The sequence below is a fragment of the Oncorhynchus clarkii genome, chromosome 3, assembly GCF_045791955.1.
Source record: "Oncorhynchus clarkii lewisi isolate Uvic-CL-2024 chromosome 3, UVic_Ocla_1.0, whole genome shotgun sequence".
NCBI lineage: Eukaryota > Metazoa > Chordata > Actinopteri > Salmoniformes > Salmonidae > Oncorhynchus > Oncorhynchus clarkii.
In genome coordinates, this window is record NC_092149.1 from 28,726,839 (window position 1) to 28,740,754 (window position 13,916).

Genomic DNA, 13,916 nt, shown 5'->3' on the forward strand with positions numbered 1-13,916 from the left:
AACAGCATTATCATTGCACAGTTGCACCTTGTGCTGTGGACAATATAAGGCCACCCTAAAATGTGCAGTTTTGTCAGACAACACAATGCCACAGATGTCTCAAGTTTTGAGGGAGTATGCAATTGGCATGCTGACTGCAGGAATGTCCACCAGAGCTGTTGCCAGATAATTGAATGTCCATTTCTCTACCATAAGCCACTTCCAGCGTTGTGTTAGAGAATTTGGCAGTACATCCAACCAGCCTCTCAACCACTATGTTTCCTCTGTCTGGCATCGTGTAGGCGAGTGGTTTGATGATGTCAACGTTGTGAACAGAGTGCCACGTGGTGGTGGAGTTGTGGTATGGGCAGGCATAAGCTACGTACAACAAACACAATTGCATTTTATCGATGACAATTTGAATGCACAGAGATACCGTGACGAGATCCTGAGGCCCATTGTCATGTCATTCATCCACCACCATCACCTCATGTTTCAGCATGATAAAGCACAACCCCATATCGCTGAAGCTGAAAATGTCCCAGTTCTTCCATGGCCTGCATACTCACCAGACATGTCACCCATTGAGCATATTTGCATTGGTGTATAGTACTTAAGTAGTACTTTAAAGTATGTTTTACTTAAGTAGTTTTTTGTGGTATCTGTACTTTACTTTGCTATTTATATTCTTGACAGCTTTTACTTTTACTTCACTACATTCCTAAAACAATGATGTACTTTTTACTCCATACATTTTCGCTGAAACCCAAAAAGTACATTTTGAATGCTTAGCAGGACAGAGAAATAAAAATATATCTTATCAAGAGAACATCCCTGGTCAACCCTAATGCCTCTTATCTGGCAGACTCACTAAACACATATGCGTAATTTGTGTTGGTGTGTTCTCCTGGCTAGCCATAAGAAAAAGAAAAATTAAACGGTGCCGTCTGGTTTGCTTAATACAAAGAATGTGAAATGATTTTTACTTTTGATACCTAAGTATATTTAAAACCAAATACTTTTAGACTTATACTCAAGTAGGATTTGACTGGGTGACTTTCACTTTTACTTGAGTCATTTTCTATTAAGGTATCTTTAATTTTACTCAAGTATAACAATTGGGTACTTTTTCCACCACTGCATGTTTGGGATTCTCTGGATCAACGTGTACGACAGCGTGTTTCCGTTTCCACCAATATCCAGCAACTTCGCACAGCCATTGAAGAGGAGTGGGACAACATTCCACAGACCACAATCAACAGCCTGATCAACTCCATGCAAAGGAGATGTGTCGCGCTGCATGAGGCAAATGGTGGAAACACCAGATACTGACTGGTTTTCTGATCCAACAGATGCATATCTGTATTCCTAGTCATGTGAAATCCATAGATGTGTATTTAAATGGACTGATTTCCTTATATGAACTGTGACTCAGTAAAATCTTTGAAATTGTTTGCATGTTGCGTTTATATTTCTGTTCAGTATAAAAACATATTTGTCATTATTCAGATTCTTGTCAGTGAGGCCAAACTCATATTCATAACCATAATAAATACACCCTTCTTTTAGAGCTAGGAGCCTGACTGTCTCTTTCCTGCATATCAGCGTTACCATTAGACGACTGCACATGTTAGAACAACTTATACTCTATTACAATCAAGGTCATTGGCTGGGCGCGTGTGATTATTTCTGTTACCCTGTTGCTGATTGCCAGACGTGACCTTATCTCGTCATAAGGGGACCTTTTATGTGAGAATGATTCACACATTCTTTGGAGCAGCTGATGTGGTTGTGAGATAGCAGCTGAAACCCTGTCAGAAGCGTCTGTCTGAAGTGCTTTGTCATTTGTCTGTCCTTGGTACTGTAAGTGGCACTTGTCCTTAGTGATGTATTCATACAATTATTTGAGTCTAATAGAACGAGTACATACTGTATATGCATCAGGTTGAATATATTTGTACATTCTGTTTACAGCATGGCACGTATAACATATTTCTCTTCCTTATAGCCCATTGTTTACAGGGGGTGGGCCAGTCGTAAATTTAGAACAATAGAGAAAATGAAGGCCTGTCAAGGAGCCACCCGTTCCTCTGTCTGATTTTACAGGTCTTCCGTCACATGGAGTAAATCAATAGAAAGGGGATAATGGATGACAGATGGTTGTCGAAGGAGAACAAACACACTCCCTGTAGAGAGCGGGTATAGTTTTACACCCCTCCTGTGTCAAAGTCACACACACACCCCAGCCCTGCAGCTGAGCCCCTCCCCCCAGGTTAGCCAGAAAGGCCCAGCTGAAATGGAGCCTCTGGTCGCAGCCGGACATAGTGACCAAGCACTTTCAGCCTCTTGCATCAGATGTGGTCATCCTGGCTGTTTGTCGGGGAACTATTCTTCTATTAACAGCACTGGGCATGTGTTCCTGGGATAGAAATAGCTTGTCCATCCACAACATCTCTTTAAATAAGTATTGTTATTTCATGTACTGTAGATCATCTTATGCCGAAATAACCTAGTTAGTTTATTCTTATTCCCCAAACTGAATATATAAAGTTGTATTGTCATAGCTAGTTACAAGGCTGAGTAGGAGCCATAGACGTTAGAAAATAAGAGCATGCCAGACAGCTGCCGTAATGCCATTCCAGCACCCAGCCCTTCTCTCTGTGAATGGCTGTGGTTTCCCCCTTTATTCAATCAGTCATTGCACAGATTTGGGCAGTGAGCAGGCAACCGGCAGCTAAAATAGACACCATTGTTCTGAAGACTGACTAATGAATGACAAAAAAGGGGGAAGGAAGGCCGTAACGCGGGAAGAGGAGGAGGTGAGGGGAGGTCATCCATTGTTCCTTGTTGCCTACTTTCTCCCTCGGTCTTCCCATGGGATGGTTGTTTGTTATGGAGGGCCCAGTGCGGCTTTGTTAGCTAGCCTGCTTTGAGGTCAGTAAAACTGGGATGGTGCCAAGTCTCCCCTCCCACACCGCCCCTGGGTCTCACTCACTTTAATGTAATACACAGAGGAAACAGATAGATGCTGAGGGAGAAGCCAGCTGTTTTCTTGGCCTGGTCTAAGGGTATGCTTTCCTCTGTCTTTAAAGAGCTTTGTCAAGACACTGGATATTTATTCTCAGAACCCGTTGCGCGCTAGTCTTCCCTCTATCAGAAGAAACTACTGGATAATAGACCGTCGTTGTAAAATAACTGACAGTTTCTTAACTGACTTGCTTTGTTAAATAAACACTTTTTTTTTATTTTTATGGACCAGAGTGTGTTTATTTGTTTATATTTCTATGTTTTTCTCCCTTAATTTTACAAAAGCTTTATTTATAAAATGTAAATATTTCAATGTAGAGTATATCAAAACTGCATCATGAAATAAGTCATAAAAAGTTCTTAAGCAAATATACAATTATAAACATATTTGTCAATTAGTTTTATTTTTCCATGTACATTTTTTTGTGTGCATTTCTACAGAGAACACTAGCCAAAAAACAACACAAGTGTTTTTTTCCGTAATGGTTAACAAAGCATAGCTAATATGTTGTTTCATTGTCTGTTAGTTATATTTATTCAAATGAAGGCAAGCTGTTCTTCTAGGATTTCAAACCACTGCACTGCTGCTTGTAGTGTTTGAGTTGTAATTCAAATTATAATCATAAATAACACTTCTCATTGGAGTAAGTCATGGGGAATGAGTACTTTCTGAAGGTACTGTGTATATCAACTGGAGTCCTTATCAAATAAACTTGCTTACGATGTTAAGATAAAAGTTGCCACTAGAAAAACAGGCTCCCAGGTCTTGTGCATTGAAATACCTGGGTTCTCACTTTTTCTCTAATTGATTTCCTTCAATCAGTGCAATCAAATCAAGAATGCTTTGACGTTCAAATGTCCTTTATTTGGTTTTTAACTAAGTTACTTTTGTTCTCCAAAGAATAGAAAAATGGCTATTCAAACATACATTTGTAAAACTTACAAAAATGGCCCTCAATGTCTTGAAATGGAGTAGGTACACTGGTGGTTAGTGTCAGCAGGGTGTGCACCAAGGCACAACTTTGGTTTTTGAAAACAGCATAAATATTTGGCGGTCCATGCTATCTCGCATCCTTGGGACGTCCCTACCCCATTGAAGTTGACATTTTAAATGGTGTAGGTAAGGGTTATGGTTATATTTAGGGTTAAGGTAAGGGTAGGGTAGGGGTTAAGGTTGGGGTTTAGGGTAGGAACATCCCAAGGATTCCAGAGAGCACTGAATTGTCATGACATTCTGTGACATATTATCCTTTCAATTACTTTTCACTGTAAGGATCAATGTGAATCAATGCTCATATTCAAAGCCTGTAAAGTGTAAATAGTATTACACTCTCAATAACACTTGTTACTTCTACTTTACTCCTTATAGAAACCATGCTGAAATTGTTCCTATTCTTCCCCAGATGACCTGGAGTCTCCCTCATCTTCAGAACCTTCAGAAGTAACATTCACACCCTCTACTACATCTCTACACACCAGCTGCTTCACCTGTGAGGGCATCTGTTTGTCCTCTTCTTCAAGGGTGGAAGTTTTAGATGTGTCACTGTCCATCTTTATGTTCCAATTGGCTGCCTGTGGATTCCAAATCCACCCAGGATAGGTTATCAGCCAAGGCTAGGTTCTGATTGGGTAGCTTGGTCACATGGTCATATGGCTCGTCCGGTTGATAGGAGGCTCCTGTTTCCAGATTGGAACCCCAGAAGTTGCTGTGTACACCAGAGCTGAGGAAGCTGTGGAGGTCCTGGCCTTTGCTGTCAGTTTTGGATGATCTCTCCGAGTTTCTCTTGTGACCTGCAAAAGGATCTCCAGATTCCAGGTGTTTGTTTGGACTTTCTAAGACTTCCCATTTGTCTGTCTGAAGACATTCATGACTTGCCTGATAGCTAGTGACCTCCTCTGCAGAATGTTCTATAAGAGCATTGCAATCCTCATAGTGAGAGACCGCCACATCTAACAAGTCTACCTGATCTGCAGTTAGATTTGCTTCGTTGGCACGTTGCAAATACTGGCTTGCATTTGGAGACTCATCATCTGTGCTGTTGGACTCTTCTATATCCGAGTTGTTCATGTTGGTTTGACTCTCAGGCCTGCTGTTTAAACTGCTGTGGATAGAATGGCTTTCAGTAAAGTCTGCATGAGTCAGCATAGAAAGGTTCTGGTCATCCTGTCCTTCTATTTTGTCTGGTACAGCTTCAGTTCCCAGTTCCTCACTGAAGACCTTACCTTGAGCCAAATATTCTGCTTTGGATATTTCTGCTGAACTTTCTCTAAGAGATGTGTGTTCAGGTGTCATTCGAATCCTAGAGTGCATTGAATACATAACCTCTGAGGGTATATACTCTGGCTCAGATTGATTCAGTTCCTCTCCACCTGAGGGTATATACTCTGACTCAGATTGATTCAGTTCCTCTCCACCTGAGGGTATATACTCTGGCTCAGATTGATTCAGTTCCTCTCCACCTGAGGGTATATACTCTGGCTCAGATTGATTCAGTTCCTCTCCACCTGAGGGTATATACTCTGGCTCAGATTGATTCAGTTCCTCTTCACCTGAGGGTATATACTCTGGCTCAGATTGATTCAGTTCCTCTCCGTCTGAGGGTATATACTCTTGTTCAGATTGATTCAGTTCCTCTCCGTCTGAGGGTATATATTCTTGCACGGATTGATTCAGTTTCTCGCCGCCTGAAGTCGTATGCTCTTGTTCAGATTGATTCAGTTTCTCGCCGCCGGAAGTCGTATGCTCTTGTTCAGATTGATTCAGTTTCTCGCCGCCTGAAGTCGTATGCTCTTGTTCAGATTGATTCAGTTTCTCGCCGCCTGAAGTCGTATGCTCTTGTTCAGATTGATTCAGTTCCTCTCCGTCTGAGGGTATATATTCTTGCACGGATTGATTCAGTTTCTCGCCGCCTGAAGTCGTATGCTCTTGTTCAGATTGATTCAGTTTCTCGCCGCCTGACGTCGTATGCTCTTGTTCAGATTGATTCAGTTTCTCGCCGCCTGAAGTCGTATGCTCTTGTTCAGATTGATTCAGTTTCTCGCCGCCTGAAGTCGTATGCTCTTGTTCAGATTGATTCAGTTTCTCGCCGCCTGAAGTCGTATGCTCTTGCTCAGATTGATTCAGTTTCTCGCCGTCTGAGGTCATATGGTCTTGCTCAGATTGATTCAGTTCCTCGCCGCCTGAGGTCATATGCTCTTGTTCAGATTGATTCAGTTCCTCGCCGCCTGAGGTCGTATGCTCTTGTTCAGATTGATTCAGTCTCTCTGAGTGTATCTGCTCTACCTCCTCACTGTATAATATGTCTTGTGTCTGGGAAAGTTCAGTGTGAGACTCAATTTGAAGACTCAGTACTGACTCGCTCTCAATCATCTGCCCATTAAAGTGTTCACTGTAACTGGATATAGATAAATTCTCTAACTCTTGCTCTACCAATCTATCAATTCTTTCTTCATTATTGTCCTCATCAGAGCACATCATGGAGTACTCTCCAGGTTCTGTAAGTTCCTCATAGGATTGTTCCTCTTCTGCCTCCTGAATCAACTGATCTACTGCAGTCTCCTCATCGTTCTCCTGTGTAGCATGCTCCTTTGTTTGGCTAGCATCCATGTCCTCTTGGTGAGTGGAGCCCATGTTACTTTCCTGATCTATGACATCCCCTTCTGACTCTTCATACAGATCCTCCATGGTGTCAAACTGTTTGGACTTGCCTTCGCCCCAGGTGCCTGATCCTGTCTGGCAAACCTCCCTGTCCTGTTCACCATCACTGGAGTCACTTTCTCCCATGTGTGAAGCCTGAGTGTTGGCATCCGTCTCGTCACTCTTGTAACGGATCAGGGGGTGTGTGTCGGCCAGTGTGTTGTCCTGAGTGTAGCTGTCACCTTCTAGCTCAGCCCTCCATGAAACATAAGTATTTTGACAGTAGTTTGCCTCATCATGATCCTCTTTGTCATTGTCGGATATATTCCGTTTCTCTCTGCCTAAAGGTATATGCTTTTGCTCAAATTGATTCAGTTTCTCTACATTTGAAGGTATATGCTCTTGATCAGACTGACTTGGTTGGGTTTCTCTGTTATTCCACATCTCTTCCTCTTTCATATGATCCTTTCCTTCTTGATCCTTTCCTTCATCCATTCTTTCTCTAATTCCATTCTCTTCATTGTATCCTCCCACTCTATTCCATTCATCATCTACATCCCCATTGGGGTGCAATGCATATTGTTCCTCACGTTTATTATACATATCATTTTCATCATCCCCTTTTGTGAAATGTATATCACCTTCCTCCAGTCTTTCAACATGGTGAAATACCTCTTCTGACCAGTGAGAAGCTTGAGCAGATTCATATGAGATAATCGCCTCTCGGTTGAACTTATCGATTCTTTCTGTCACACAATGTTCCTTATTGAACCCTGCCAATCTTTCACAATCATCCTTACCATACCCATAGGGGCGCAATTCATCTTCCAATTGCTCCTCATCTTTGTTAGACATATAGTTTTCATCATCCTCTTTTGTGAGATTAATAACATCTTCCTCCACTCTTTTAACATGGTGAAATGCCTCTTCTGAACCGTGGGAGGCTTGAGTAGATGCATATGACATATTGTCCTCTTGGTTGAACTCTTTTGACTTGTTGTACTCAAAAGCTTGACTGCTTGTGAAGGTCTCAAATGCAGGTTCTAGCACTGATTTAATTTCAGACTCCAAGCCTTCTTTCCCCACCCATTCAGCGTCTTTCCTTGCTGTTTCGCGATCTCTTTCCTCCAATGCATTCATGGGACCGTAAGGCAGATCTAGTAGAGGTTCCTCCTTTTCAGAAGACATTTCAAAAGGTACATCATTATCATCATTTGCCGAGAAAGCAGAATGTGCCCCTGTCACTGAACCTGCTCTCTCATCGCTCACTGAAGGGCTGTAGAGCTCTTGAGCATCAGTGCTGAACACAGTTAGCATACTGAAGCTGATCTCAACCTGGTGACTCATGGCAGGTTCCAGAACTGGTTTGTCTTTAGCAACCCAGGTTCTGACTATGTTCTGATCCTCTTCCTCCTTTTCTAAATCCCACATGGATTGTTCCTTATGGTCAGAACCAAGCCAAGATACAACATCAGCTCCTGCCTCTTCAGTGGGAGGTGAGAGAGGCTCAGCATAGTTGACTTCTTCATGGACATCTTGGGGTCTGAAGTGGTCGACTGAAATTCCATCCTGTGGTACTTTGGGGTAAGGCGTTGACCAAATAACCTGCCGGTTGGACCCTAAGTCAAAGTCAACCTGCTCTTCCTCTGTCTTTCGACAACTCTCAGGTGTTTCGTTCAGGGTCACCTGGTTTTGAGTCCAGATTGGTGATGCGGACATCGTTGTTACATTGGATCGTGGGCTTGCTCTATGGATGGTAGAGAAGGGACTGATAATGTGACTGGTAGCCAGCTGTGTCTGGAAGCTTTGCTTAACCCCTCGAGAGCTGGGGACTCCATCTGTGAATGACATAGGAAGATTATTGAATAGGTAGACCATGCATAATGGTAATGGGTAGGCCACAGGCCAGGGACTATCATAGATAGACATCAATAAAGTTGAAATGACACTGACTAATATTGACAATACCAGGAAACATTCACCAATGCTTTGATTGCTTTTTGAATGCAAATATCTGCCTATTCCAAAATGTCTTCAGTTTTATCTTAGGTTGACAGAGCTCGAAATCCCATCCCAAAGGCAATATTAGGAGACATGTTCTCCTGAGGTTAGACAGTAATGGAAAGATATTGATCATGACTTCCTTCCCCTCCAGTCTGAATTACCGGAAAGCAAAGCCATATGGCTCAATGACCTTTGGGGACCCTCTTAGGTAGCTTGTGTTACAGAGCACAAAGCGTCTAGCTCAGCCCCCTAACCAACCCACACCATCCCCCAGTCTTTTTGGTCTAATGTGATTATATACAGTACAATACAGAGTCAGGACTCTCCTACCTCTTGGTTTTGAGTAATAATATACAGTAACAGGAATACATGTCATGGAGGTGATGGCTTTGACGCCTATCAATATCATGTTGTATTACAACACAGTCACTGATATAGCTGGTTGATTTCTGCATGAAGTGATCATTTACCAGATGTGTAGGTACTCCTTAGCTGATTTGTTGAAGAGAAATCCCCCATCAGACTTTCATTGTCCAGTAAAGCTCTGAAGGAAAATAACAGACATAGACAAATGAGAGAAGGATTCATGAAGGGAAAGTGATGTAATATGTTTTGCATCACTATCTAGAAAATCTTATGTCCTGGTTAGAAGCAGCTTGAATACTAATGTGACAAATAAGCAAGATCATTTTAGTTTGGCCACACTAGGGGGTTTTCTGAAATAAGTGTCGTAGGGTGGGGTCAGAGGAGTGAAGTGGGAGGGCTTTTGTTGCCAACATGTTATTGTTGTTATTGAAATGTGGGGACGACATTGTCATTGACGAGCCATCTTGCAGTGCACACCACTACCATCAATTCCCCCGCTCACATACTCACAGCCTAAAATACAGGCATGCATGCCCTGACATTCTGATTAGCCCAAGCAGAACGAATACCATTTGTATTCACAGATGTGGACCATGCCCATTCACACACACATTTAAACCAGCATCTCTAATGAAACAATACTCTTAAATACTTACAAACTGGTGCACATGAATATCCCAATATGATCCCAGCATGACATTACAAGTGTTGCTCAATGTGTTGTATTGCGTGTTGGGATGCACTGTGTAGGTGCAGAAAATATGAATTTGATGCATTTAGCAAATCTCTTGCTCTCTGCTTCTCCCCCTGCCTCTTATTCCTGACTCCCATAGTGTCACATTATGACCTTAGTTCCTTTTTTATGTCTCTATTTTAGTTTGATCAGGGCGTGAGTTGGGGTGGGCATTCTATGTGTTGTTCCATGTTTTTGTATTTCTGTGTTTGGCCTGGTATGGTTCCCAATCAGAGGCAGCTGTTTATCGTTGTCTCTGATTGAAAACCATACTTAAGCAGCCTGTTTTCCCACTATGTTTTGTGAGTAGTTGTTTTCTGTGTCTTCACCATACAGAACTGTTTCGATTTTCATTTCTGTCCTTCACTTTGTTATTTTGTATTTTTCGTGTTCTGAATGAAATAAATTATCATGGACACTTACAAAGCTGCATTTTGGTCCGATCCTTCCTACTCCTCATCAGACGAAGAAGAAGTTCGTTACACATAGCTCATACGTTGATCATTCCCTGCTGATACCTTGGGGTCACTATGGAGGGGGAAGAGACCAGGGGAAAGAGAAAGGCGCCACTCTAGAGGCCCATATAAGGTTACCCTGCTCAAGACAGCCGAGACTGGCCTTTTCAAGGGGATGACCTTTAGGCCAGACGGCTGAGCCCTATTGGACAACAGGCCTTGGGCATCTACATATTGTTCCACATTCTCACAGGGGGAGGGGTGATGGGGCTCAGTCTGAACTTCCAGTTGAAAGGCCATCTTTGAATGTGATAAACTAGACGTCTAAATCAGCATGGACATGGGGCTAATAATGACGGCTTTCTCACATATCGGTGGAAAGGTATATAAAAGAAAAATAACATGTTTGGCAAATAACTCTTGGAAAAGAAGGGGAAGATATTAGTGAAGATGGGATGAGTGGGACATTTGCCTCAATTATCCTATTCTGATCGGCAGGCTTTTTTGCAGACATGTCTCTTTTTCATCTGTTTCATCAGAGCATGTTCAAACCAACTTGAGGTGACCCTTTTATTTGAACCTTCCCACGCCTCTCTTACATAAAAAAGGACACAACCTCTGATCACCTTTGGCTGTGGACCAATGGTCTTTCATGGCTTCCTCCCCTCGTTTCCTTTCCCTCTACAGCTGATGAGTAAAATAATTGGATGGATGGCCATCATAACACTTTCACCTGCCATGGTCTATCAGATCAGTGGTTGTGAAGAAAAACAGACAAGGAAAACAAGTTAAGACTGAAGTCCAACTTGAGATCCTTGTATGTAAGTAATATTTTCAAGCAAAGCTCCAATTGACATTAATGCATGATTTACTAGTTACCCTTTAGCATTTGGCCCAAAATGTATATAGATTAGTGCTAAAGGTATGATGAGGGAGGTACTGTAGCGTCTGATATATGTACTGTGACATGTACCGTACCTGTATGTGGCCACCTCCATGCCTAGAGACATCTTCAGCTGCACCAGACCCCTACTTTCTGTCAGAAGAGTGTCAATCTGATTTCCCAGCGCCCCCTTCTCCATCTCCAACACCTCCAGATGGGCCTGGGGAACAGGAAAAGGGAAGAGAATTGATTAGAAATAGCATTGATGTCATCCAACAATAGCACATGAACAATAGCACATGTATTGAAGGCACTGAATTCTAGTTCCTGGCCCCATGTCAAGAGCTTATGCCCAGCATAGAACATAGAATGCTCAATGTTGTGTTCCCTGCATCTTATGGTTGGGCCCCAGTGTGGATTTTTGACCTTTCTAGACAAAATGCTGACCTGGAACAAATTCCCTGAGCCCCAGCCTATGCAGAGCCCAATATGTTGTTTCTGTCCAAACATTTCATTAGCATTTCAAATGAAAGGGAGCACAATATAATCCTTCTCAGCGATACTGCGTTGGTGTGTTTCTTCATCATAGATATCATCAGACTCATTTGGACAAAAACACCTCTGTGCGTTTTCATAAAATTACCATCTTTTCCCCGTTTTTATTTTGGGCCATGTCCATTTGAAAAACGTTCTGCTATGACTGACATTTCAAACGTTTTGTTTTGCTTTGGTTTGCTCAACTGGAAGCAGCTTTAGCTGTCTCGATTAACTGGCAAAATACACAACAAGCACATTGTCAATTGTCTTTGGACTGAAGTCATTTGAAGGTCCTAAATCCCACACAGCAGTCACATTCAAACAACACACTCAAGACATTTGAAAGAATGTATGATTATTAAAGCATAACTCGATATGGAATTTAATAGTATGGTTAGGAATCTCACTTTTATGGCTCAGTTCAGGTTCAGGTGATTGATCTAATTGATACTGTTAGATGATTGCATTGGCAAATGACACTGTTATAACAAAGTTACCTATGAGATACTGACATGAATAAACCCACACCCATAACTATGCCCACAGCAAAGATCAAGGTCGGCTACTTTAACTGTTCTTACCTGCAGGTTTTGTATCTCTTGCCTCTGCATGTCTCTCTGTTTGGCCACACTCCTCTCCAGACACTGCCTTCTATCCTGGGCTGATTGCAGCTCATTCTCCAGGGCCTGAAGTTTCAGCTGGCTCTCAATTTTCTCCTGGCTCACCTGGGCCAACCGGGTTCTGGCCTGGTTTAGAGACTCGTCCAGGCTGTCTACCTGGCCATGAAACACCATGGCCGCCTCATGCCACGCCCTGACAGCCATCTGGGAGTACTCCTCACCCAGGTCCTGGAGGCTGGGAAGCTGGGTGCCCGTTTGGGGTGGAGGGGATGGCAGGGCAGGTCTGACTTGGATTAGTGTAGCCTGGAAGCCAGCAACATCTTCCTGGTGGGTTTGTATCTGGAACTGGATTTGTTTCTCTAGCTGGCTCACCTTCTCTCTTAACCAGATCTGAGCCCTCTTCTCCTCCTCCATCTCCTTCTTGCTGGATGCCAGCTTCTTCTTCACCTCCCCATGGGCGTCCGCCTCCCACCATCTCTGCAGCCCCAGGACTTGGAGCTCCTCACCCAGACTCCCTAGCTCCAGCTCCACCCGGTCCTTCTCCCTCCAGGCTTCCTCCACCTCCTGCCTGGCCAGGCTCAGCTTGTCTTCCAGGCCCATCTGCCCCCCCTGGCCACTGACCCTCAGGGCCTGGAGCTCCTGGCATAGTAGCTTGTTCTCCTCCTCCAGCAGCCTCACTCGGCCCAGGTAGGTCTCCAGGCGCTGGTTGAGGTTCAGCATCTGGAGCTTGTTGTCGGTCCGGTGGCTGTGGTGGTGTCGGAGGCTGTGGAGCTCCATGTCAGAGAGAGAGGACAGATAGTGATGCTGGTTGAGTAAAGAGGGCCTCGCTCTGGAGCGAGCAGTTTCTGTCAATGTGTGTGAGGTGCTGATTCGGTCTCTCTCTCCAAGCCTGTGTGTGAGGGTCAGAATGTGCTGTGAGGCTGCTTGCCTCCTCTAGTGTGACCGCTGGTGAGATACTCTCCTTTCATACTGGAATTAATGCAGGGGAGGGCAGAGGGTAGGAAAAGGGAGGAGGGATGGAGAGGAGGGAAGAAAGGGAGGTGGGAGTGAGAAGTGATGTCATTTAGGGGTTAACTCTAGCAGTGCTGGAATGTCTTCTGCGTCTTATTCACTGGGAGAAATTCACATTTTGATTGAATGATATCTGTTATCTCTCTACAAGCACATATTCAGTTATTTTTATGAAATCATGTATTTCTTTACACCAGTTTTTTTCCCTGATACACACATGTTGTGAGCAATTGTGAGACTACTGATTGTAATATGTAAGGCTAAATGCAATAGCATAAATACAATACTCTATGATGAATAGACTTGACAGGAAGCCTAGAGGAAACATTTATATTTGAACTAAGACAACTCTGATTGTCACACGTGATGTAGATTTAGAAATTATAGGCTAAATCAATCTAATTAGATAATTGATTGACTTAATAAAGGATAGACTACCATCTTGATTAAAGTGATGTAGCTACTTTCCAGATCAATTTTGGCCTCACTACTACCATCTGGTGACAGTATTTCAACATTGCAGCAGCCCCACGTCTACATGGTAAAAACTCCACTTGTGATAAGGTGTGTCTCGGTGAGAGGTGTAGGAGTTAGGCGCAGGAGAGCAGGGATTTCTGAGAAGCGTGTTTAATATATATATATATATACACACACACACACACAT

General features: G+C 43.1%; 1 protein-coding gene across 3 annotated transcripts; it reads right to left on the minus strand.

The window, feature by feature from the left end:
• Positions 1-3,399: 3,399 nt before the first annotated feature.
• On the minus strand, positions 3,400-13,212 carry LOC139392530 (nestin-like). 3 transcript variants are annotated; one of them, XM_071140585.1, is made up of 5 exons: positions 12,203-13,212; positions 11,180-11,304; positions 9,118-9,191; positions 5,467-8,481; positions 3,400-5,421 (listed from the first exon to the last, which is right to left on the minus strand). In XM_071140585.1, exons 1-5 carry the CDS (start codon positions 13,016-13,018, stop codon positions 4,547-4,549), a joined length of 4,905 nt encoding a protein of 1,634 aa, XP_070996686.1. In that variant the 5' UTR covers positions 13,019-13,212; the 3' UTR covers positions 3,400-4,546. The 3 variants fall into 3 exon arrangements, with proteins under 3 accessions (XP_070996686.1, XP_070996679.1, XP_070996690.1); XM_071140578.1 differs by having other exon boundaries at positions 3,400-8,481; XM_071140589.1 differs by lacking the exons at positions 11,180-11,304; positions 12,203-13,212 and adding an exon at positions 10,170-10,247 and having other exon boundaries at positions 3,400-8,481.
• Positions 13,213-13,916: the final 704 nt, after the last annotated feature.

Bases quoted from the DNA above. Each gene is read 5' to 3' on its own strand.
- LOC139392530 (XM_071140578.1), bottom strand. From the start codon at position 13,018: ATGGAGCTCCACAGCCTCCGACACCACCACAGCCACCGGACCGACAAC. The intron at 11,305-12,202 runs GTAAGAACAGTT...CCTGTTCCCCAG, and splicing joins AAGAGATACAAAACCTGCAG to GCCCATCTGGAGGTGTTGGA. The intron at 8,482-9,117 runs GTAAATGATCAC...TGTCATTCACAG, and splicing joins AAGGAGTACCTACACATCTG to ATGGAGTCCCCAGCTCTCGA.